At 44.9% G+C, this 25,545-nt stretch overlaps 1 protein-coding gene across 2 annotated transcripts in view; it reads right to left on the reverse strand.

Moving 5' to 3' along the window:
- The window catches only part of psd3l (pleckstrin and Sec7 domain containing 3, like), a 410,104-nt gene that overhangs the window by 47,466 nt on the left and 337,093 nt on the right, over positions 1 to 25,545 (reverse strand). For both annotated transcript variants that reach the window (XM_086007314.1, XM_086007324.1), the window contains 2 exons: positions 24,197 to 24,240; positions 3,599 to 3,792 (listed from right to left, as the gene is read on the reverse strand). In XM_086007314.1, the coding sequence (XP_085863440.1) occupies positions 3,599 to 3,792; positions 24,197 to 24,240 (238 nt within the window). The remainder of the gene's footprint in view (positions 1 to 3,598; positions 3,793 to 24,196; positions 24,241 to 25,545) is intronic.

Here is a 25,545-nt window from a genome sequence, read left to right on the forward strand (position 1 = left end):
AAAATCGCGCCTGCGGTATCCCAAAAACCTTCAACATTCCGCTCATTAGCATCTCATTATCCGCTCATTAGCGACAGAGTGACCTCGAGCTCGACCAATCGTACGCCGGGTTGCTGGCGTGTGCCGCCGGGCCAATCGGTGCGTGGGGGGCCGGGCCTTATCGCTCTGAACCGAGGTGAGTAGCCGCCATCTTGCTTCCATTCTTTTTCCTGCTTTCTGCGTCTTCTTTTCAAATATACATTTCCAGCAAAATAAAATTCAATTTATTAAATTCTTTTAAAATAAATCACTCATTTGTAAATATTTTATCTAACCTGAACATTCTTTTTCTTACCTTTGCCCGTTTTTTTTCTTAGGCCTCAAAGCCTGCGCCTTTCTTGCCCAGCCAGGCCAGAGCTAGGTGATTGCGCTTCTGCTAAGCTCCTCACCCGCCGCCGCCCCCCCCCCCCCCGTGTCACGTTACCCAAGGCAACGGCGTCAGCCACGAGGGTCAGGGTGCGCGCGCAGCAGGAGCAGGTGAGACGCGGCGTCTCTGTTCCATGCTCGGCGGGGGGGGGGGGGGGCGCTCGGCCACCGGCCGTCTCTCAGAGCCGCAATCGGCCTCGGCCGGGGGGGGGGGGGGGGCGGGGGCGGGGCTCGGAGAGCGGGGCTCTCAGCCTGGGCCCCTTCCCCCCCCGCCCCTTCCCTCCCTTTCCCCCCCCCGCCCTCCCTTCCCCCCCCGCTCTCTTCCCCCCACCCACTCTCTCTTCCCCCCAGCGCTCTCTCTCCTTCCCCCCGTCGCTCTCTCTCTTCCCCCCCAGTCGCGCTCTCTCTCTCTCCCCCCCCCCCCCCCCCCCCCCCCCCAGTCGCTCGCTCTCTCTTCCAACAATAACATGCCCTCGAGAAAGCCTCGGCACCGCCGGGCACTTCAGCTAGTGAAATATAATCACATCCAGCAATAATTGCAATAAAATGTACCCGTTACATATTGACACACCTCTTATTTTAGAAATTGGTACGATACATGTGACGATACAATGCCGAGAATTGAGATGCTGGAATATTAATGGGGATTTATCAGCTACTTGTTAAACAAAACAGAACAATTCTGCTGTCGCTGTCCAAAGCCAAGAGTTGGGGGTGGGAGTGGAAGTGGAGCGGGAGTGGGGGTTAGGAATGGTGCTGGAGATGGATGAAGAAGCCACCAATGAAAATTGCCCATTGATTGTAGGCAAGAAGTTGGAAAACTATTTTCTTCAATCGTGGCCCAACCTACTTCTCCGGGTTTTCTTTGCTTTGCGGTTGTTCTAAATTGAGAACACCCAACTGGAGAACCAAATAAATCTCACTTTGAAACATAGAAAACATAGAAGATAGGAGCAGGAGTAGGCCATTCGGCCCCTCGAGCCTGCTCCGCCATTCAATGCGATCATGGCTGATCATCCAAACTCAGTACCCTGTCCCTGCCTTCTCCCCATATCCCTTGATCCCTTGAAGGGGAGTGCAATGTGTTCCCCGGAGCAGAGGTTATGGTAGTTCTATACTGAACAGAGGTATTCCTCTCTGATAAATCCACATTAATATTCCAGCATCTCAATTCTCGGCATTGTATTATCACATGTATCGTACCAATTTCTAAAATAAGAAGGTGTGTCAATATGTAACAGGTACATTTTATTGCAATTATTGCTGGATGTGATTATATTTCATACAGTATGTTCGAGGACCTGGGGCAGCAAATTGTCAATTCTATTTCTGTGGACTTGTATTACTATTGGGGTCAGATTCTTCAAAATAAAATCCTTCTTTATTCTTGCATTCCACTTCCTCGGCCAAAAATAACATTCGGCAGAGTTTCACATGGACAATTTGTGGTCAACAAGAAACTTTCTAGAGTTGTAGCCCTTCTGGAAATTGAGCCTCATCCTCACAGTAACCCTTTGTAGGATGGCCAACTAGTCTCCATGTTCACGTCGTATCCCAAAAGGTAACAAGGACTATCGAGAATCTTTTAATATGACATCAAGACAGACTATTAGCATTTTATGTTTTAATGGACAGTATTTGTCATTTAAGAATGACAATGCTATTGGAAAAACAGTGGAAGAAATCAGTCAGTCATTCATGAGATTTGAAGCAATTTATTTCTTGTAGATAGATGAACACTTCTCATAATATTCAAAGACTTTTTTTTTGCCTACATGTTCTATGGGAAAAGCACTAAACTGCTATTCAAGGGCACAACTCAAAGTCTTCAATCTTATTCAAATGTGACTTTTCTTTTTTGGCCAGAATGGCAGACTAGACTAGGACAGGTTCTTCAAAAAGAAAGACAGACTTACATTTATATAGCGCCTTTCACGACCACCGGACGTCTCAAAGCGCTTTACAGCCAATGAAGTACTTTTGAAATGTAGTCACTGTTGTAATGTAGGAAACGCAGCAGCCAATTTGCACACAGCAAGCTCCCACAAACAGCAACGTGAAAATGACCAGATAATCTGCTTTTTTAATGTTGATTGAGGAATAAATATTGGCCAGGACACCAGGGAGAACTCCCCTGCTCTTCTTCGAAATAGTGCCATGGGATCTTTTACGTCCACCCGAGAGAGCAGACGGGGCCTCGGTTTAAAGTCTCATCCGAAAGATGGCACCTCCGACGGTGCAGTACAGTGGAATGATTTTTTCGGAAAAGAGGAAAAACGGATAAAACTAGGAGGGTAGGTAAACAGCGGACTCGGATTTAAGGTAATTAACAAAAGAATCAGAGGGGAGATGAGGAGAATATTTTTTACGCAGTGAGTTGTTATGATCTTGAATATCGGGCAGTGGAAGCAGATTCAATAGGAACTTTCAAAAAGGGAATTGGATAAATATTTGAAGGGGAAAAATTGGCAGGGCTATGGGGAAAGAGCAGGGGAGTTGGGACGAACTGGAGAGCTCTTTCAAAGAGCCGGCACAGGCACGATGGGCCGAATAGTCCCCCTTCTGTGCTGTACGATTTTATGATTCTAACTAGTCTCACCTTGCAGAAACACCCTCCTCTTGGGCCACCATACATCAACCATGCCAGAGCTTTGAAGAGTTTAGAAGAATGAGAGGGGGATCTCATTGAAACGTATAAAATTCTAACAGGACTAGACAGACTAGATGCAGGAAGGCTGTTCCCGATGGCGGGGGAGTCCAGAACCAGGGGTCACAGTCTAAGGATAAGGGGAAAGCCATTTAGGACTGAGATGAGGAGGAATTTCTTCACCCAGAGAGTGGTGAACCTGCGGAATTCTCTACCACAGAAGACAGTTGAGGCCAATTCATTAAATATATTCAAGAAGGAGTTAGATATATTTCTTAAGGCTAAAGGGATCAAGGGATATGGGGAGAAAGCAGGGACCGGGTACTGAATTTGGATGATCAGCCAAGATCTCATTAAATGGCGGAGCAGGCTCGAGGGGCTGAATGGCCTACTCCTATCTTCTATGTTTCTATGAAGTCCCCAGGCTAAACAATTTTGACCCCATTTCCCTCCTCAGTAAGGAAGCAAAACAACCACCTATGGTAATGCAGATTTAAAGGGAGAGGGAAAAGGTCAATAGGGGAATGACCATTGGTCAAGACTCACTTTTCTTTCCGTCCATATCTGCATGAATTTTCCGAGAGAGGAAGCCAGTTTTGTACGTTTTAGCATTGGGATCCTGTGGAATGTCGAGGAATGGATTAGTCCCAGAGCCAATACGATTGCTGGTCTTGGATCCTGCATTATCTGTCTTGTCATTAGCAAGCTCGGAGAGAGATTTTCTCAACTCTTCTTCATTTCTGGAAGAAAAAAGGGGGAGGGGGAAATCACGATGCGAATTATAACACTGGTTCTTCACATTGTTTGAATCAGACTGCGACAGCCTGTTTACACAGAAATTACAGTGGACGGAAAAATTTGAATGTATATTACCCTTGGGCTGGGGGGGATTAAGAGGACATCTTGCATTTTGCTTCAACAAAAGAAGCAATTTTGTGATGTGTGCACACTCCGATCAAGCGGGTTGCAAAACACTTTAGATTTTTAATAACAACAGAAAACGCTGGAAAAACTCAGCAGGCCAGGCAGCATCCATGGAGAAACACTGTTTCTCTCTCCACGGATGCTGCCTGGCCTGCCGAGTTCTTCCAGCGTTTCCTGTTGTTATTTCGGATTTCCAGCATCCGCAGTATTTTGCTATCATAGATTTTTAAATTGCTGTCAGCCAACGGCAAAGTTTTCAGCCAGGAATTGTAAACAGCATTTTAAAAAGTTATTTTTCTCTGATTGCAAGTCAAGCCAACTTGCTGTCAAATGTCATAGCCTTCTGGCATTTGGGTGCAGACGTTCCAATTAGCTAGCATAAAGGAAGGAGCTAGGCTATTTAAACCGTCAATACAATACAAATAACAGCCGATGCCATATTGATGTTCTGGTGCTGGTGGTCGCAACACATTTAGAAAATGCTATATGATATTTACAAAGCATGTGGAGGACCTGCAAGGACAGATCATTACTGCATGCACATTTGGTCTACTTTGACCTCTTGATTCCAATATTAGACTCTTGGATAGAACAGGCTGAATAGACTTCAGCATTCCAACTCCTACATATAGCAATAGTGTCAGTAGTGCGATGAAATACTCTCCACTTGCCTGGATGAGTGCAGCTCCAACAACACTCAAGAAGCTCGACACCATCCAGGACAAAGCAGCCCGCTTGATTGACACCCCATCCACCACCTTAAACGTTCACTCCCTCCACCACTGGCATACCGTGGCTGCAACGTGTACTAACTACAAGATGCACTGCAGCAACTCGCCAAGGCTTCTTCAACAGCACCTCCCAAACCCGCGACCTCTTCCACCTAGAAGGACAAGGGCAGCAGGTGGATGGGAACACCACCACCTCCAAGTCCCCCTCCAAGTCACACATCATCCTGACTTAGAAATATATCGCCGATCCTTCATCGTCGCTGGGTCAAAATCCTGGAGCTCCCTCCCTAACAGCACTGTGGGAGTACCTTCACCACACGGACTGCAGCGGTTCAAGGCGGCGGCTCACCACCACCTTCTCGAGGGAAGTTAGGGATGGGCAATAAATGCCGAATGCATGAATGAATAAACAAAACTCATGGGGGAATAACGAAGAACTATTTGGAGCTGCTGCTGTAACTGTTAAACTCTACACTTATCACCAATCTTTCAGCTTGGTTAAAAACATTCCCCGATTAAAAAGATGGCTCACTTGACCAGCATTTGACTTTTATATATACACGTGCACACACTAGCTGATGACCCAAGGCGTTGCACATGGGGAGCGAAGACCAGGTGACATAGTGGTTAGCACTGTTGCCTCACAGCGCCAGAGACCTGGGTTCGAATCCGGCCTGGGGCGACTGTCTGTGTGGAGTTTGCACATTCTCCCCGTGTTTGCGTGGGTTTTCTCCGGGTGCTCCGGTTTCCTCCCACAGTCCAAAGATGTGCGGGTTAGGTTGATTGGCTATGATAAATTGACCCTTAGTGTTAGGGGGATTAAATACGTGGGGTTACAGGGATAGGGTGGGATATGTGTTGGTGTAGGGGTTACAGGGATCGGGTGGGATATGTGTCGGTGCAGGCTCGATGGGCCGAAATGGCCTCTATCTGCACTGTGGGGTTTCTGTGTGATTCTGTGTGAAGTGGGGGCGGGGCGGGGAGGGGGGGGGGGGGGGGGGAGAGAATAATTTAACAGAGGTGTGCAATCATAATTCAATTTCCATTTTCAAGTCCTTATTTTTATGTTTCCAATAAAAAAGTCCGGTGCCCATATTTGTAATGGAAACTGCCTATGTAAGCTCGTCGCATCCTGAGGTCGTGAAATGCGCTTTGTAAATAAATGTTCTTTCTTTCCTTTCTGACTGCATCAGCCCAGCCCGTGGTGTCACTGGAGAAAGAGTGATGTGACGTGACAGCGTGACAAGTTTAAACTACATGGATAATTAATTTACAATAGAAAAAGCCGTCAGGAAGTACAGAAGATTTTTAATATAATGTAATACAAGATTTATATATATTTGGCTTGACAATGTTTACTAATTAGCACAGCACTTTGTGATGCGTTACACTGAATAACACTCCAGGGCTAAACAAGAGCTGGGTCTTGCTGCTGTCTGTACCACATCCCATAGTTATTGCCAAAAGGATTATGAAGCACATTTCGGTAATGTCTTTAAATTTAACAGGCAGTTTCTGATTTGATTTTTTAAAAAGAATTTTTAAAAGCATGCAGCTTTTAATGTTCGTTTTCTTGCTTTCATGTTAATGAGCCTTTAGGTATTGTGAAAACGGGTTTGCATCTCACTGAAGAATCCAAGAGGGCCAACAAACTTTTAAGCTGGGTAATTAGTTACTGCACTCTCATTATTTTCAATGGCAGAGTACCACAAGGTGCATTACATAACATAAGCTGACATCATTCCAGGTCCAGGCACTGTGTTGGGAAGGAAGGCAAATGGTGTCTTTACTACTTCATTAGTTTAAATAATACTATTCATCTTGAAAAATATATGTACATCAAGCATCAGCAAATTAAATAGGTATAGTTACTTCTTTAAATGACCAAAGGAATCTACAATGGGATATTGATAAGATGGGGGAATGGGCTAAAACTTTGCAGATGGAATTCCATGGCTCGGCACAGAACCCTGGGGGAAAGGCCAGTAAAATCGGCTCGAAGCACTCAGTCGCTACTGCAGCACTCCCAGCGGGTAAGTACAGGAGGAGTGAGGGACACTCAGTCACTACTGACCACTCCAGGGGGAAAGTACAGGAGTGAGGGATTCTTGGCCAGGACTGACCACTCCTACTCCATCCAGTGAGAGCGGCCATCCAGCCCATCAGTCCGACTCCATCTGAGTGATGTCTGTCACCTCCCCTCCATCACACCATCTCTTGATCCTCTAGTATAGTATTAATGGCAGCTATTACTGTCCAGAAAGGATAAAAGCAATAAGTGATGATGAATGTTTATAAAACACTGGTCCGGCCTCAACTGGAGTACCGTGTCCAATTCTGGGCACCGCACTTTAGGAAGGATGTGAAGGCCTTGGAGAGGGTGCAGAAAAGAGTAACAAGAATTGCTCCAGGGATGAGGGACTTCAGTTACGTGGATAGACTGGAGAATCTTGGGGTTGTTCTCCTTAGAGCAGAGAAGGTTGAGAGGAGATTTGATAGCGGTGTTCAAAATCATGAGGGGGTCGCGACAGAGTAGAGAGAGAGAAACTGTTCACATTTGCGGAAGGGTCAAGAACCAGAGGACACAGATTTAAGGTGATTGGCAGAAGAACCAAAGGCGACATGAGGAAAAACTTTTTTACACAGCGAGTGGTTAGGATCAGGAATGCAATGCCTGAAAGGGTGGTGGAGGCAGATTCAATCGTGGCTTTCAAAAGGGAGTTGGATAAGTACCTGAAGGGAAAAAAATTGCAGGGCTACGGAGAAAGGGCGAGGGAGTGGGACTAGCTGATGTGCTCTTGCAGCGAGCCGGCACCGGCTCGATGGGCCAAATGGCCTCCTTCTGTGCTGTAACCATTCTATGATTCTATGAGAGCAAGTGTGTGGTGATACATGTTTAAAAAAACATACTCTGAATGGAAGCAGGCTCAGTGCTGTGGAAGTGCAGAGGGATTTGGGGTACTGTACTGCTTCACAGGACATTAAAAGGCAGCACCTTAGTATTTATTCTTAGGATGGGGGGTGTTGCTGGCAAGGCCAGCACTTATTGCCTACCCCTAGTTGCCCTATTTGATAGAATCGAGTGGTTTGCTGGGCCACTTCGACCACATTGGTGTGGGACTGCAGTCACATATAGCCCAGACCAAGTAAGGACAGCAGGTTTCAATCCCTACAGTACAGTGAACCAGTTGGGTTTCTACCACAATCCGACAGCTTCATAGCCACTTTTACTGATGCCAGCTTTTTATTTCCAGGTTTTTAAAACTGAATTCAAATTCTTAAAACTGCCAAGGTTAGATTTGAAAGTTAATAAAGCAGAAAAAAAAAACTAATAGAATTCTAGGTTTTATTAACAGAAGCATAAAATGCGAAAGCCAAGAAGTAATGATGAGCCTATATAAAACCTTAATATATCAGTTAGAATAGCGTGTGCAGTATTAGACTCCACATTATAGGAAGTATATTGAGGCTTTAGAGAGGGTACAGCACAGATTCACTAGCATGCTGCCTGGTATGCAGAAATACAAATGGTCCTACCCCCTGACCCCCAACAGGGCCAGTAGAAGCAGCTCTAAGTGGACCTTTTTGTGGCCACCATTTCCTCTGACTAACATCAGCAAATTCACTGGAGATTCGCCAGCAGATACAAAATGTACAGGCGTTTCATGTGAAAGTCTCCCAATGTTTTCTGTCAAAAGCTTGTCGAGAACTGTGTGACAAAGGAATAGTGTTGTTGTTGTTTTTCTCCAGCTAATCCGAACACAGGCACATTGAAACAATTTTTACATAAATCCAGAGATTTGGCAAATGCAAACAGATAAATCTATGGATCAGGCTCCCTAGGGAGATGGTGGAAGCAGTTAGTGTTGATTCAATCAAATGTAAATTAGGTAGATTTCTTTCAGAAAATAATATTTTGATACAATATATGAGCAATTTGAGACACGACATGTGGTAAGTGTAGCGTGCTTGGGAGTTGTAGGTGAACTTTGGTTTCCCAAAGCTCTCCACCACTGGGGTTTTCCTCGCCTCATGTCTGGGTCTGTTGTAGACTAACTGATAGACTGATTGCTATGATTAGTTAGCAACACTGTTTTGACTACCAGGATAGTAGAAGGTGAACTGAATGGAACTTGGTCTTTTTTCATCTAGCAATTCCTATGTTCCTATAAATGCAAAACGTTAAATTATAATTCAATGACAAACATATATAAGTTATAAAATCACAATATAGATACACATGGCAGATGCCACCTGAATAATACCAGCAAGGTACAAGCGATGCAAGACTGACGTTCTTTATGCTCTACTTATTCTAACTTATAAAACAAGCCAAATTCAAGAGGAAAAATTATAATAGGACACATATTTTCACACCCGTATGTGAGCTGTTTCACATTTCACATCTAACGACTGCTGTGCACCCATCTCAAAGCGCTGAAGCTTCACAATTGTTCATTGATTAAGAAATGGACCAGATCTCTTAAAGGAGGGGCATGCCGGAGGTTCAAACAGCTACTGCATTAAGGTTTCACAGAGAAGTTTATCCAGTGCAGTAAACTGAAAGGATCAGTGCGTGGGCCTCAGCTATTCACAATCTATATCATGATTTGGATGTGGGGACCAAATGTAATATATCCAAGTTTGCTGATGATTCAAAGCTGGGTGGGAATGTAAGCTGTGAGTAGGATGCAAAGAGGCTTCAAGGGGATACAGCCAAGCTAAGTGAGTGGGCAAGAACATGGCAAATGGAATTTAATATGGAGAAATATGAAGTTATCCACTTTGGTAGGAAAACTAGAAAAGCAGAGTATTTTTTAAATGGAGAGAGATTGGGAAATGTTGGTGTTCAGAGGGACCTGGGTGTCCTTGTACACGAATCACTGAAAGTTAACATGCAGGTACAGCAAGCAATTAGGAAAGTAAATGGTATGTTGGCCTTTATTACAAGAGGATTTGAATATAAACGTAAAGATGTCTTATTGCAATTATATAGGGCCCTGGTGAGACCACTCCTGGGGTATTGTGTACAGTTTTGGTCTCCTTACCTAAGGAAGGATATAGGAGTGCAACGCAGGTTTACCAGACTGGTTCCTGGGATGGGGGGATTGTCCTATGAGGAGAGATTGAGTAGACTAGGCCTATATTCTCTAGAGTTTAGAAGAATGAGAGGTGATCTCATTAAAACATACAAAATTCTTACAGGACTTGACAGGGTAGATGCAGGGAGGATGTTTCCCCTGGCTGGGGAGTCTAGAACCAGGGGTCACAGTCTCAGAATAATTTAGGACTGAGATGAGGAGAAATTTCTTCACTCAGAGGGTGGTGAATCTTTGGAATTCTCTACCCCAGAGGGCTGTGGAGGCTCAGTCGTTGAGTATATTCAAGACAGAGATAGCGATTGATAGATTTTTGGATATCATGGGATATTTCAGGAAAGTGAAGCGGAGGTAGAAGATCGGCCATGATCTTATTGACTGGCGAAGCAGGCTCGAGGGGCCAAATGGCTGACTCCTGCTCCTATTTCTTATGTTATGAAAGGGCTCAGCATCACTTAGCACAAACGGTTTGAAGTTCTGCTGCTGTAAGAGAATGAGGAGCTGCTTCGCAAACAGTGATACTTTCAAACTGCTAGCATCGTGGAAATAACCCTGCGCAGTTTAATTCAGTGGGAGGCAAATTTCATTCGCAATGATACAACTCACGGGGGGGGGGAGAGAGAGGAGCAGGCTCATTTAGGCTCTTGGCATTATTGGCATCATGGGCTGATAGCTGAATTGGCCATTTTCTCCAACCAAGTTATCCTTTTCTCACAACTACATCATTAAAAACAAACAAAAGCCAAATTAAGCACAAACTCCAAATTACTATTCCATTATCTCCAAGAAACACGCCTTCAAGGTACGAGACTGAACTCCAAAGTCAACATGGTTTAAAAAAAAAAGCACACATACATACATGTCCGCGTTCACACACAAACACACAGACATCCGGACGGGTAAACGCCCCGCCATTAGCCTGCAGTCAAATTAATTGAAACTGCTTTAACTACTATAAAAGCCTCATCAGATTCAGTGACAAAACACATTGTTGTTTGAAGGGTACACGAGCAGGAGTTGAAAAAGTGGGCTTTGACCGGAGTGCAGGGCTGGAGGTCTACAATTAGTGATTAGTTTGGGCCGATTTTCAAGATGTTGACCATCTTTCAGAAACAAATGAGGTGACGTAACAAGAAGGTGCAGCTGAGACACCTGTAATCAGGACAAATGTCTCGTAAAGTTGACTCTGTTGGCTGCGGGACGCAAAAAGAAACATGGAGACATTTTTAGGTACTAAAGAACAAGTTTCACATTTCCCATTGTTTAAGGCGCACTCTAGTAGCCATGCTTCAGCAAGTGATGAGAAACTTGAAATAAATGGTCTGTAAACTGAGCGGGCAGGCGATCCGCTCCACCAGATTAGTGCTCAGGTCCTGGGGTGAAAAGTCAATGTGTTAACCCACTACACCACTAGGTCCTGGGGTGAAAGGTCAATGTGTTAACCCACTACACCACTAGGTCCTGGGGTGAAAGGTCAATGTGTTAACCCACTACACCACTAGGTCCTGGGGTGAAAGGTCAATGTGTTAACCCACTACACCACTAGGTCCTGGGGTGAAAGGCTAGTGAGTTAACCCACTTCACCGCAGGTCATAGTATCATCGAAATTTATGGCACAGAAGGAGGTCATATCGGCCCATTGCGTCTGTGCTGACCGAAAAAGAGCTATCCAGCCTAATCCCAATTTCCAGCTCTTGGTCCGTGGCCTTGTAGGTTACGGCACTTCAAGTGCATATCCAAGTACTTTTTAAATGCGATGAGGGTTTCTGCCTCCATCACCCTTTCAGGCAGAGAATTCCAGACCCCCCACCGCCCTCTGGGTGAAAAAAGTTCTCCTCAACTCCCCTCTAATCCTTCTACCAATTACTTTAAATCTATGCCCACTGGTTATTGACCTCCACTCTATCTAGGCCCCTCATAATTTTATACACCTCAATTAAATCTCACCTCAGCCTCCTCTGTTCCAAAGAAAACAACCCCAGCCTATCCAGTCTTTCCTCATAGCTAAAATTCTCCAGTCCTGGCAACATCCTCGTAAATCTCCTCTGTACTCTCTCTAGTGCAATCACATCTTTCCTGTAATGTGGTGAGCAGAACTGTACACCGTAATCTAGCTGTGGCCTAACTAGTGTTTTATACAGTTCAAGCATAACCTCCCTGCTCTTATATTCTACGCCTCGGCTAATAAAGGAAAGTATCCCGTATGCCTTCTTAACCACCTTATCTACCTGTCCTGCTACCTTCAGGGGTCTGTGGACACGCACTCCAAGGTCCCTCTGTTCCTCTACATTTCTTAGTATTCTACCATTTATTGTGTATTCCCTTGCCTTGTTAGCCCTCCCCAAATGCATTACCTCACACATCTCTGGATTGAATTCCATTTGCCACTTTTCTGCCCACCTGGCCAGTCCATTGATATCTTTCGTCCTCACTATCGACCACACGGACAATTTTTTAAATCATCTGCAAACTTCTTAATCATGCCCCCTACATTGAAGTCTAAATCATTTATATATACACTACAAAAAGCAAGGGACCCAGTACTGAGCCCTGCAGAACCTCACTGGAAACAGCCTGCCAGTCACAAAAACGCCCGTCAACCGTTATCCTTTGCTTCCTGCCACTGAGCCAATTTTGGATCCAACTTGCCACTTTTCCCTGGATCCCTTGGGCTTTTACTTTTCTGACCAGTCTGCCATGTGGGACCTCGTCAAAAGTCTTGCTAAAATCCATGTCCTGGGGTGAAAGGTCAATGTGCTTACCCACTACACCAGCAGGTTGCGGGGTGAATGGCCGGTGTGAATGGGGAGGGCGAGCGATGCACGGCGGTGGGGAGGGCGAGCGATGCACGGCGGTGGGGAGGGCGAGTATTCATGTGCTCTCATCCTAAACGCACTATCCCAAGTTAAATAGTTTGCTTACTTCATTCTTATGCATATGTTCCATTGTTTTAATGTTAATGTTTTAATCATGCATTATGCCTCCCTCCATTCTTATCTCACCAGTGAAAATAACTCATGTGAAACAGTGATACAGTATTAGAATCTCATTCCAGATGGGTTCAGTCCAAGTGTGTTAAATTCACTCCTTGCCATTTATTCCAATCCAATTTAACATTTAAAAATAAAATCACTATGACTGGGATTGCTTAGAGGTTTTTTCTGCTCTGCTCTGCGTGCTGTTGATTCAGACATAAGCAAGCAGGGCTCATTTCTTTTTGGTAAGCCGTCACTGCTAAAGTCAATCACATAATATAAAAGAAGATTATATTCAGGATCTTATGTTCTTCTACTGACTGTAGACACCGTCTCTGATTTTTGAATCCTTTGCTACAAGGTCTGGTATGTTTTCTATCTCCCCAACCTGCTCTGCACAGATGTCATTGAAACCAATCTTTATCCTGGATCCTAATACAGCTAAACAATACGCTTAAAGAGAATTGGAGTCATACCTAATTAAAACTCAACAGCAGGCTCTACAGGCAGTTAAAAGGCTGACGCTCAGCACTCACTTCTGTACACAAAAAAACATTTTTTATTACTAATTTCCTCCCCAAGAAGCCACTTGTTTGCATATAGTCTAATGTACGTGTGCACTTCCTGCCAACTTTGCCATCATAAATTCCTGTGTTCACATTTATAATAGAAACTGCCTATGTAAACTTGTCACACTGCAATTAAACCCCCCTGTAGTAGTGGCGCTATAGTGTCTAGATGTGAACTTAGGAATTTACAATGGAAATATATAAAAATTAGGACAGAATGGATGATTTTATAATGGTGACGGATTTACATCCGTGCGCTCTGGCCAACGTGGTCTTCATGTGAAGCGGGGGTGGAGACGCCCACCGTCTAACTCCGTTTCTCCTCAAGGCCATATTTTGTCTCAACTCCGTGTGTGCTGATATTAGTAGAACATTGTGTGTCTATAACATTGTATGGTTCTAGTGTTATAGCAAGACTGCAATGTTACTCATTGGTCCTCAAAACGTGACACCATGAACCAGCTTGTTAGAAAAAAATTCTTAACCCATTTTCAGCTGCCATAACAATTCCCTCTCACTTTCTGTGAAGCATTCACTCTGGACGTGTTGCCCACTCTGCCTGGCATGGCTTCCTCCTTGATCCACTCCAAGTTCACTTGCTCACTCGCTCCCTCCCTTCCTCCCTCCTAGGGAAATCTCAAATGTTTCAACTCACTCTTTCCTCCCAAGTCCTGCCCAGAGTTGTCCAGCTCACTCCCTCCCAAGTCCTGCCCCGAGTTGTCCAGCTCACTCCCTCCAAAGTCCTGCCCTGTTCTCCAACTCCCTCCCTCCCCCACCCCGCCCCCCCAAGTTCTGCCCAGAGTTCTCCATCTCACTCCCCTCCTCCCAAGTCCTGCCCTGTTCTCAGCTCCCTCCCTCCCACCCAAGTCCTGCCCAGAAGTCTCCAGCTCACTCCCTCCCAAAATAAAACAAGAAAAGATTTCAGAGACAAAGAGATAGCAAGACAAAATGAGGGTAAGCCACAGAGAAAGAGAGACACACGTACACAAACAGAAGGACACAATGATTAAAGACGGAGAGAACCAGTTACAATAGGCACAAGTTTTTTTTGTCTGTGAATATCACAAAAATGAACTAGAAGATCACTAACAACCCTCTCGATTTATGAGGCTTGCTTATTAAGTAATGCAGTTTTTAATACAGCCTAATGTACAAAAGCATATAATGAACCTGAAGCGCTTTGATATAGTGAGCACTTCTTCACAATGTCAGTAATGAATAAACAAGGACTTTTTCCCCCCCACAAACGTTAAGTTACATCAGGCTAATTTTTCCTCTGCTGGTGTACTTCAGTGCAGAACATGAGCAAGGGGAAGTGAATCTCACTGTACAATTAAAAGGGGTGAGGGGGATCACCACCAATTTGGGGAGGGACAGGGCCAAGAGTTATCGAGCGACAGTAAACAATAAACGACCTGATTACATCTTCACGACGCAGTGACATTTTCCAACATGAACTACCTCAGCCTGATGCAAACAATCCCACTGCAGTTGAGTTATTTATAAAGATTTGTTAGAAATGATCACCTAGCAACTTTACCACGGGTACAACGCCCCTGGGGTTTGGGGAAGGAGATCAGACTCAGAAGCCAAGAGAGCTGGTGAGCAACAGAAGCATATTTTAAAATTTGTTCTTGGGATGTATTTAATGCCCAACCCTCATTGCCCCAAGGGTATGAGAGGTCAACTGTGTAACATGGGACAGGAGTCTTGTGTAGGCCCAGACCAGGTAGGGGTGGCAGGTCCCCTTCCCTGAAGGGCATTAGTGAACCAGTTGGGTTGTTACGACAATTCGGCTGCTTTCACGGTCACTTTATCTGGTGTCAGCCCACAAATGACCACAAGAACATAAGAAATACCAGATTTATTGAATGAAGTTTTAGAACTTGCTATGTTGGGACATGAGCTCACGCCCTTCTGGGTTGCTAGTCCAGTCTAGGCTACTATACCCACAAGGTGGATTGTGCTGGACTTGGTTTGGCTCGGCTCAGATCCCAGAGCGCAGAGCAGATTAAAGCTAATGACTGTAAAATCTTTGAGCACTTCAAAGTGGGAGCACTGACCTCCCTGTGCAAGTCATTTGCTGATCTACACTCTCAGTGAGGAGAGCGGGTCTGGAGGCTCGTGTCAAATGACTGCCCTTTGCATGCTTTTGAGAGAGAGAGAATTTCATCAGGACATCACGCGTTTTTAAGAAGAAAAATCAGTAACGATCTACATGAACTTCCTTAGATTCTCCCTTGGTTCAGCTACTGACCGCCTTCAGCTTAGTGGCAAGCAACATCCCAGCCTCCATCCCTGGTCTGTACTTAGTGAGCCGATCTCAACTGGGCTCCAGTAGGAGTGCTGCTTCTGGCCTCGGTACCCCTGGGTTAGGGAATTGGACAGAATTTGCTCCTCAGGGTTGAAGCTGTGTGGCTGCCAGGTGAGGAGAGGATCAGGCTCAGCTGTGATGCCCCCCCCCCCCCCCCGCCCGGGTAGACTAGCCAGCTACACTCACTGCTGACGGCGGTTCTTCGCGCTTTCGGCACATGACGCGCCTTTCCGGGGGTCAAACAGACGCGAGCGCCTAAATGACGTGGACTTCATGTAACACCTTACGAGGCACTTTCCAGCCTAGCGGAGGGGCAGACGCTTGGGTCGAACAAGACCCACTGAGAGTTAGGCGTTGCGAGGCTGCACCTTGATATCGGTGGGACTTTGAAAGGGCAGCTGGAAACTTTCTGTTAGCCTTTGAGACATTAGGCAGATGTATCTTGCAAATTCTTTGAAGAGCTGCGCTGTGTCAGTGCAAGAAATTTTCCTGCTGACAATCGAGCTCCGCTCCACAATTTCCCGCCTCTTGCTTTGAGTGAATGCCCATTCCGAGGAGGTAGTCCCACCCAGAACATGCCCCAGACATTTAAATTAGATGGAATGATAGTAGAGCTAGGCTCAATGGTGTTCATTTCGGGCACAAAAACACACGACCCAACTTATGCCAGGGCGGTGGGTGGAACAGGTGGAGACTGGCCCTGTACATCTCCACCCTGCTTCAGTAGAGTCTGTTCGTTTACCTTGAAATGGCAGATGACTGCAGTTGCCACTCTCAAATTACAGTCGCCAATCACCTCAACCTGAAACATTCAACTAGAGTCCCTGGGCTTCCTCCAACAGCAAGAAAAAAATTGAAAACTGGCAAGAACCGACCAACAGCTTCAGACGTCTGACCTCTAATGAACGGCTCTGATTATAAGCCTACGGCACGTGCAAACAAATATTTAGGCAGGATTGTCATTTAAGCAGTAGGTGTACACAATATACGTTCGCTAAAAGTGGAGGAAAAAGTAAGTATGTACAAGTCTGAAAGGGAAAATCCAAAATTAGTGGTGCACTTCTAGTGGTGAAAAGAAAGGGACTGCATTAATTATACTACCTTTCACACTAGACATTGCATAGTGCTTCACAGCCAATGAATTTCACTGTTTAAGTATAGTCATTGTCATTATGTAGGTAAACCATTTCCACACAGCAAAGTCCCACAAACAACAAATGAATGAACGATCAGTTAATCTGTTTTTGCGCCGTCAGTTGAGAGAGAAGTACTTGCCAGGACACTGGGAGAACTCTTTGTTCCTTCAAATCGTGCCATGGGATCTTTTATGTTCACCTGAGCAGGTAGATGGCGACTTGGGGAGTGATTTTGCCAATGGGGGCGCGTTGGAGACGGGACTGCTGCTCGTCGGGTTTTAGTCCTGCCTCCATCGACTTGTGGCCAACCCACGCGATTTACCCTTGATTGACCTTGTTAAGCCCGCCCAGCGGGTGTAGCAGGCCAATTAAGGGGAAGCCGGTTACAGAGAACATCAGCGTATGACGTTTCATCTGTCAAAAATTTTTGACAGATGAATTGTCATCGTTTGAGAAGCTGTCAAACACTGACATTCTCTGTTGTTTGGTGAGTTCTTGTACTCAAGGCTCATCAAACCTCTTTTGTGAGCAGGAAGCAGACGGCTGTTGCATCGGAGTTTTGGACCCTTCCGACCCCCTCCTCACCTCGCTGACCCTGGCGGGGTTTCCCGACGTCGGGTAACCCGCACCTATGATGGAAAAATGGGGATAATCCTCTTAACTGCTGTTAATAGGCAGTTAAGTGGCTGTAATCCACTTCCCGCCTCCAGAAGACGGGACCCAGCGCAGGTCAGGTACCCGCCTCCTGGGAAGATGGTATGGAGGCGGGTTGGGGGCGGGATGGGTATCCGCCCCCAGATTCTGCCATTTTCCCGGCAGTCCCGCCTCCAAACCCGCCTCCCTAGGGCTGGCAAAATCGCCCCCTTGGTTTAACTTCTTAACTGAAAGACGATACCATTCCCTCAGTACTGCACTGGACTGTCAGCCTAGATTATGGTTTGAGCCCACAATCTCCCAACTACAGGCAAGGAAAGTGCTACAAACTGAGCCAAGGTGATAGAAACATAGAAGATAGGAGCAGGAGTAGGCCATTCAGCCCCTCGAGCCTGCTCCGCCATTTAATGAGATCATGGCTGATCATCCAAATTCAGTACCCTGTCCCTGCTTTCTCCCCATATCCCTTGATCCCTTTAGCCTTAAAAAATATATCCAACTCCTTTTTGAATATATTTAATGAATTGGCCTCAACTGCCTTCTGTGGTAGAGAATTCCACAGGTTCACCACTCTCTGGGTGAAGAAATTCTTCCTCATCTCTGTCCTAAATGGCTTACCCCTTATCTTTAGACTGTGACCCCTGGTTCTAGACTCCCCCGCCATCGGGAACATCCTTCCTGCATCTAGTCTGTCTAGTCCTGTTAGAATTTTATAAGTTTCAATGAGATCCCCTCATTCTTCTAAACTCCAGCGAATATAAGCCTAATCAACCCAATCTCTCCTCATACGTCATTCCTGCCATCCCAGGTATCAGCCTGGTGAATCTTCGCTGAACTCCCTCCATGGCAAGAACATCCTTCCTCAGATAAGGCGACCAAAACTGCACACAATACTCAAGATGTGGTCTCACCAAGGCCCTGTACAACTGCAGCAAGACATCCTTGCTCCTGTACTCAAATCCTCTCGCTATGAAGGCCAACATACCATTTGCCTTCTTAACCGCCTGCTGCACCCTGCATGCTTACCTTCAGCGGCTGGTGCACAAGGACACCCAGGTCTCGTTGCACTGCCCCTTCTCCCAATCTATTGCTGTTCAGATAATAATCCGCCTTCCTGTTTTTGCCACCAAAGTGGATAACCTCACATTTATCCACATTATACTGCATCTGCCATGCATTTGCCCAATCACCCAACCTGTCCAAATCATACTGGAGTTTCTCGGCATCCTCCTCACAGCACACACGCCCACCCAGCTTTGTGTCATCTGCAAACTTGGAGATATTACATCTAGTTCCCTCGTCTAGATCATTTAATATATATTGTGAATAGCTGGGGTCCTAGCACTGATCCCTGCGGTACCCCACTAGTCACTGCCTTCCACTCTTTGCTTCCTGTCTGCCAACCAGTTCTCTATCCAAGGCAGTACCTTACCCCCAATCCCAAGTGCTTTAACTTTACACGCTAATCTCTTATGCGGGATCTTATCGAAAGCCTTCTGAAAGTTCAAATACACCACATCCACTGGTTCTCCCTTATCTATTTTACCAGTTACATCCTCAAAAGATTCCAATAGATTAGTCAAGCACGATTTACCTTTTCTAAATGCTTGTGGACTTTGTCCGATCCTGTCACTGTTTTCCAAGTGCTCTGCTATTACATCTTTTATAATGGATACTTTAGAATTGACTGATATTCATTTTTTGGGGGGATTTGAGATCTAAGTGAAATTTGAATTTTCAATAAACCAACTTCCCCAAAAGTCACCTCAACAGTTAGTCCCTCACATCCAGCTCCCCAACCACATACTTAGCTCAATGAGCCACTTTACTTCCTCCACACCCAATTCACAGAGACAAGAGGGGAGCGATTACCCCACAGCCATTCAATGTAATGCAGAGCCAGAAGAAAGAATCCAGTAACTAACTTGCAAGTAGTAGTTGATCCCTTTAAATAGCACTGAGGAGGGGAGGGGAGGGGGGGGGGTTCCTTCATGCTGCTGAACTCATGGAGCTCCAAAATGGCAGCGCTGACGTCAAATCAGTGTTGCACTGCTCTGCATACTTCCGGCGGACATTAAGTGTGCTTGCGCTAACCCCTTCACCAAGATGGCGTTCGGCACGCTTTGCGTCAAAAGTGCGTGCGCGCCACGGCCGCTACTTTGGAACCCCTAAGGGCACTCGTAGTGCCAAAAAAAACAGGCGCTACTGAGCCCAATTTCGCCCCCAGAGGTTTTTATTTCACAGGAGTTGCCAACTTATGTGCAGATTGGCACACAGATGGCACCCAGCATGTTCAATTTTGAAAGGGATCCAGCTAAAAATCAGATTAGCGAAGCTTTGTGAAATCAGGCTGAAACATTGGTGAGCTTCCCAGGTGACCAGCTGGATTTACTCCTGAAGATTAATGAAAATCTGAACGTGTTGCTGAATTACTGAAGTGATAGTTCATAGTTGGGTGGACATATTTAAACCAATTTTCCCATTGGCTGGGAGAGAAAGCATCCTACATTCAGTGAAAATATCGAAGCTTCCTAAATGGTGATGCCTGAAAAACAGAACAAAACTTCTCTGGTTAAGGTTTTCTTTATCACTATGGAGATTTCCATAGCAACATGGCTGTGAGTGATCTGTGCAATGGATTAGATATTGTAAATTTAAAATTATTTGAGGGTTAGGAGTGTAAATACAGCAACCGACTTCACTGATCTGAGTAATGGATTCTTACAGCACATATATAATCCAAAAGGTCTTTGAGGAAAGTTCCTGCATTAGTTACAACTGCACAACATGACCACAATAACTAGGGTAGGGATAAGAAATTGACAGAAGGGTAGAAAAGATTCGAGAAGTAATGTTGGGGTGGGGCAGGGTTAAGTTACTGAATGGGATACCCCAGGGCTCAGTGTTGGGGCCATAGCTGTTTCTAATTTGCATCAATGGCTTGGACTCAGAAACACCACACAAACTGAAGTCTGCAGATGATGCCCAACTAGGAAGGGGAAACCACTGAGTTTACTAAAAGAGACACCAGATTTGGTTGAAACGCTGAAAATCATGGTGTGACAAACCTGTACATATAGACAAATGGACAGGCGGGTGGGCAAGTCCGGCCACATGCAATTTTTGAATGATGCCCAGAATGTGGTTTAATCAAGTTTGGTGAAAATTCAATAAAGAGTTTTAAGATTATTAAACTGACAAGTTAATGATTTTCTGCGACGTGCAAATTGTAAATGTGCTTGCTGGAAACAAAATGCAGAATCTGATGAGATTGCATCAATTAGCCAGATTTGGTGAATATTGACTTTTGAAGCAATAACCCTTAGCACTGATGTATGTGGATTTTCACTGTGGAGACTTTTAGATTTTCAGTATGTTGAAGATTAATAAGTAGGGCAGTGATCAACGATAATGTATTAATGGAGAATAGATTGTTCCCATCATGTCGGAAGTCATCTAGCATCTGATCAAAGTATCAGTTCACACAACTTTGGAACAGCAAAAGGTTCTAAATTAATATGGACAATTGGGTTCCTGAACTTGGGCTCAACTCCTTGCCCATTTCAGAATAGACAACAAGGACTTACATTCATACAGCACCTTATCACATCTTTCAGAAACAATCCAAAGAGCTGCACAAATTAATTTACTTTTAATGCTGAAGTTGGAAGTTGCCCCCTATGTGTTCAAGTGCTAGATTGGGGCTTGAACCCACAACCTTTTGACTCAATTTGCTTTTCTATCTGTTTCATGTCCTATTAATGCCATCCAATAGAAACTGGGTCTTCCCAGCTGTCGGCCGTAGCGAATCCGGCAGATTTACTTTAGGGTTGCTACTGGCTGTGCAAGACATGCACATCAGAAGCCAGTGGGACTAACATCATCAACAAAAACCTGCAATCATAACACCTTTAGCATAAAGAAACGTTCTAACCATGCCTTACATATAGACTTACGTAAAATGGACTCCCGGCCAGAAAGGGAGAGACTAGGAGTGGTAAGATGGAAAACTAGGTTAAGGAGATGGGTTTTGAGGGGAAGGAGGAGAGGTTTGAGGGAGGGAGTTTTAGAGTGAAGCTGAAAGTTCTGGCACCGATGGTGGGGTGAAGGGAGGTGCAGCCAGTAGAGGTCAGTGAAGACAAGGCTGGTAGGCGAGCGGGGCTTATTTTGAAACATTACACGTGTAGCAGAGTTTTCGATAAGTTGGAGTTTCTAGAGGGTGGAGGATGGGAAGCCAGAAACGGACAGCATGGAGTACTCGAGTCTGCAGGTGACAGAAGCATATAAAGGGCTTGGGTGGTGGTGTGTCTCAGCTAAGGGTAGAGGTGGGCAATGTTGCAGTGGAAGTAAGCACTCTGGGTGATGGACAGCATTTGAGGGTTTTAGTGTTAGCTTTAGTCAGTACAGCAGTAGCACGCTCACTCCTGAGTCACTATGTCGCGAGTTCAAGCTCACCATCACAGAAACTATCCTCATCAGCGCAGTGCTGAGGGAGGTTGCTGCATATTGGGGCAAAAGTTCCGTTCCCTACGGGTGGGTACGCGCTGTGTACTCACCCGTAGGACCATCGGAAATGCCGGTTTCAGGTATGCACTGCGCATGCGCTGGAAACCAGCATTTCCGATCTGTCAGGAAAGCTCTTGACGGATCCTCCGGCTGCCCGGGAGCAGGGCCTCTGCGGGCGGAGAGTTCCGCTTTTTGGAGACCCTCCGCCCGCAGAAAACACTTACAATTCTTGTGCCTGGTAAAAGCAGGTGTAAGGCCTGCTTTTACCAGGATAAGAGTTGAAAAAAAGTTTTAAAAAAATTCCACTGATTTATCATGTAAAAATACTTTAAAGAAAGGTAAGTTTATTTTTAGCCCCGTTAAAAACTAATTTTTTTTTCAAAAAATAAAATTTTTGTTTAAAGTACTTAATTTATGTAATTTGAAGTAATTTAAAAAAAGAATGTATTTGAAGTTTTACTATGTTTTGGGGTGATCTCCATTCATATATTTGACAGGTCTTCCTGTCAAATGTATGAAGGGAGATTCCCTTCTTTGATTGACTCCCCATGGCCCACGTGATCCCAGGGATGCTGCAAACCGCCTGCGCCTCTGGGATACGTGGGCCCTGCGCACCGGCAGTTTGGAGAGGCCCAGTATCGGAACTCTGCACCTCCCGGGACACCTCCGGTCCAGGCGCAGATTTTTCCAGATCGCAGCCCTCCGCGGGAGGCCTGCGAACGGAATTTCTGGACCATTATCTTTTGGATGTGATATTGCACTGAAGCCCCAGTTGCCTGTTCGGGTGAATGTAGAAGATCCCATGGCACGATTTGAAGAGCAGGAGAATTCTCCTGGTGCCTTAACCAACATTTGTTCCCCAATAGACACCAAAAACAGATTAACTGGTCTTTTATCTCATTGTCTGTATTTGGGACCTTGCTCTGCACAATTTGGCTGCAGCATCTACACTCCAAAAGTAATAAATTGGCTGTGAAACACTTTGTGATATCCTGAAAATGTGAACGGTGATATATAAATGCAAGTTCTTTACTTCCTTAAAGCTCAACTCAGGGTCCAATAGGAGACTGAGATTGCGAATGGTCTGGTTCAGTCCAAGAGTGATTAGGAGGGGGGTGGGGGTGAGTGGTAAGGGAGCGGAGTTTGTGACGTGGACAAGAGGTGATGACTTCAGCCTTCCTGACGTCGAGCCGGAGGAAGTTTTGACTTATCTGGGACCTGATGTTGGACAAACAGTCCGAGAGCACAGAGGTAGTCGAGAGATCAAGAGGTGGAGTTGATGTCATCGGTGTAAATTTTAAAATTAACACAGTGCTTGTTAATGATGTCACCGAAGGCAGCATGTAGATAAGGAGGAAGAAGGGGCCACACTGTACAAAGCCAATATAAAAACCAGCTTCAGAGCCAACAGTGCTGCCAACTGAGCCAAACTGACATTTGAAACCAGGGTCCAATGAAGATTTACAGTCTAAACTATTAAGCTGACAAGCTAATAGTCAATGATAAAATGCCAGCCACGTTAACAAAATGACATTCAATCGCTTATCCTTGGAAGTTTCTGGAATGGAGAAAGGAAAATAACATTAAAATAAAATGTAATGTGAGACACTGGGTCATGTAGAGGGTTAAAACACTCGTCCTCTCACGACAGGTTTCCAATCATGCCCAAGTATTGAAAGTGTTTTAAGTGAAATGAGCTAGGCTCAATTGGTACCAATTTAGTACTTTCAGTGACAAGCTATTTAACATTCTTTTTTTTTCTAAAAGTCTTTTCGAAACCGAAGACTGGTGCAGTGGGCGGTGCTCTGTGAAGTCAGGATGTCGACACTCCATCAGGTTAATGTACGGCAATGCTGCTTGGTTTACATCCCCACTGAGGCTTGAAGCAAGGGCCAGCATGAAGTAAAAAGGCTTCATTCCTCAGCCCAAGCCAAAATAAAGGCAATTGTGTTAAGTCAGTGCTCGGCAGAACACTGCAAGGAAATAAGAAACGGACAGGCAGAATAACTACCGATCTATCGTTAACACCGACCAGCAGAGTAATCCAGTCTGTCCTCCCTAATCCTGCCACTGCGCGACGGGACTGGTTATACAAGCACGTGAGAGTTTAATGTCACAACCAAAACATAATTTGACTAGTTATAAAAAAGCTTTTTTTTAAAAAAAGGGGAGAAGGATGCTCAGAACGCACAGCTCCAAAGAGACATCAGCAGAAAATAATATCGTCAGTACTTACATCGCCCATTCCAGCTTCTCGTTTTTGATTGAATTATACAATGCCTGCAGAAAACAGTAAACAGAAGCAAGAAGTCAGGCCATTGTGTTTGTTGTTTGAGGAGCTATCAAATACTGCGCTGCGCTGTAACACATACTCAAATTAGATCATGGTAGCAACTAGATTAAACAGATCACTTTTAATATACTAAGCAGGCGGAAACGGGTTTTGCAAGGGTCTCCTGTGGTGTATTTGTTGTAGATAATGTATAGCTCCCCAATATTATCGAAATGTAAACCAACAGATTCCGTCCGCCCAGTTCCAAGTCCTTTCGGAGACTAAAGTTCTTCATCAACATTTTTTTTTTAAATGACAGTTACACTTCCCCACAAAACACAACAAATGAAAGTAAAAACCTTTAGCTCTGTAAATTTCCCCAAGTCTACTTCATGAAAAGAAAAATTGATTTGAATTTTTTTTTCCAGCTCAATGAAGGAATTAGAGACGCACATTTTGAAAGCTGGGTTGGACATGTTGCCAATGCAACAATTGCTCTCTGCTACAAGGTTATTGTATTTTGTCTGTGAGGATTGAGGATTTTTTGAAGAAATTTCACAAAGTCGGTAGGAAGACCCTTACTGGGATGGGCAGGTACGTTTTTGCTAACTTCAACTAAATCTATTATTAGTTATTACCAGTTAACTCCTGAACTGCCTAAAGCACGACAATTTACTCTTAGCATTTGCTCTCAGTGGTTAACCTCTTGGAGTAGCAGAATTTCAAACACAAGTTGAATTCTGGCAAAATCAAAATGAAAAGGGAAGGGAAGCAAACGGATGGGTCTTTGAGATTTAAGGCCAGTTATAAGTAAAAGATTTATTCCCGCAAATGCGTTCCTTATTCTGTAACCTTAAATAATCTGCCACGACGAGACCCACTTCATGTCATCCCCCCTCCAGTGTGCCTTGCTTATTCAGCGTTCTTGCAGAACTAACACGACTCGGTTTGGACAAATGTTGAACAGATTGCCAAACCAGCAGGACGGTGTCGTTAAAGTGTCAAGAGATTTCCGGAACTTTACTTCCTGATTAAGGTGAATTCAAGCATTCCCAGATATAAACCAGGATTAAAACAGGGACAGGACTGAAAATCAAAAAGGGACAAAAAAAAAAGTGCCGTCAATTTTCCTTTACTATATTCGCCTTTACTTTTGCACAGATAACGTGTTCGCGCCTGTGAGGCTTTGAGATTCAGTGCCGAAGGTGCAAAGGCAAGTCACCAGTAAGCAATAATAAAACCATTGGCATGTTAAACGGATTAAAGAATCAGGCCTTAGCCCTTCCCCAACAGAATTATTCACAAAAAGAAAT

The sequence above is a fragment of the Somniosus microcephalus genome, chromosome 2, assembly GCF_052327205.1.
Source record: "Somniosus microcephalus isolate GS21.2 chromosome 2, FLI_Smic_1.0, whole genome shotgun sequence".
NCBI lineage: Eukaryota > Metazoa > Chordata > Chondrichthyes > Squaliformes > Somniosidae > Somniosus > Somniosus microcephalus.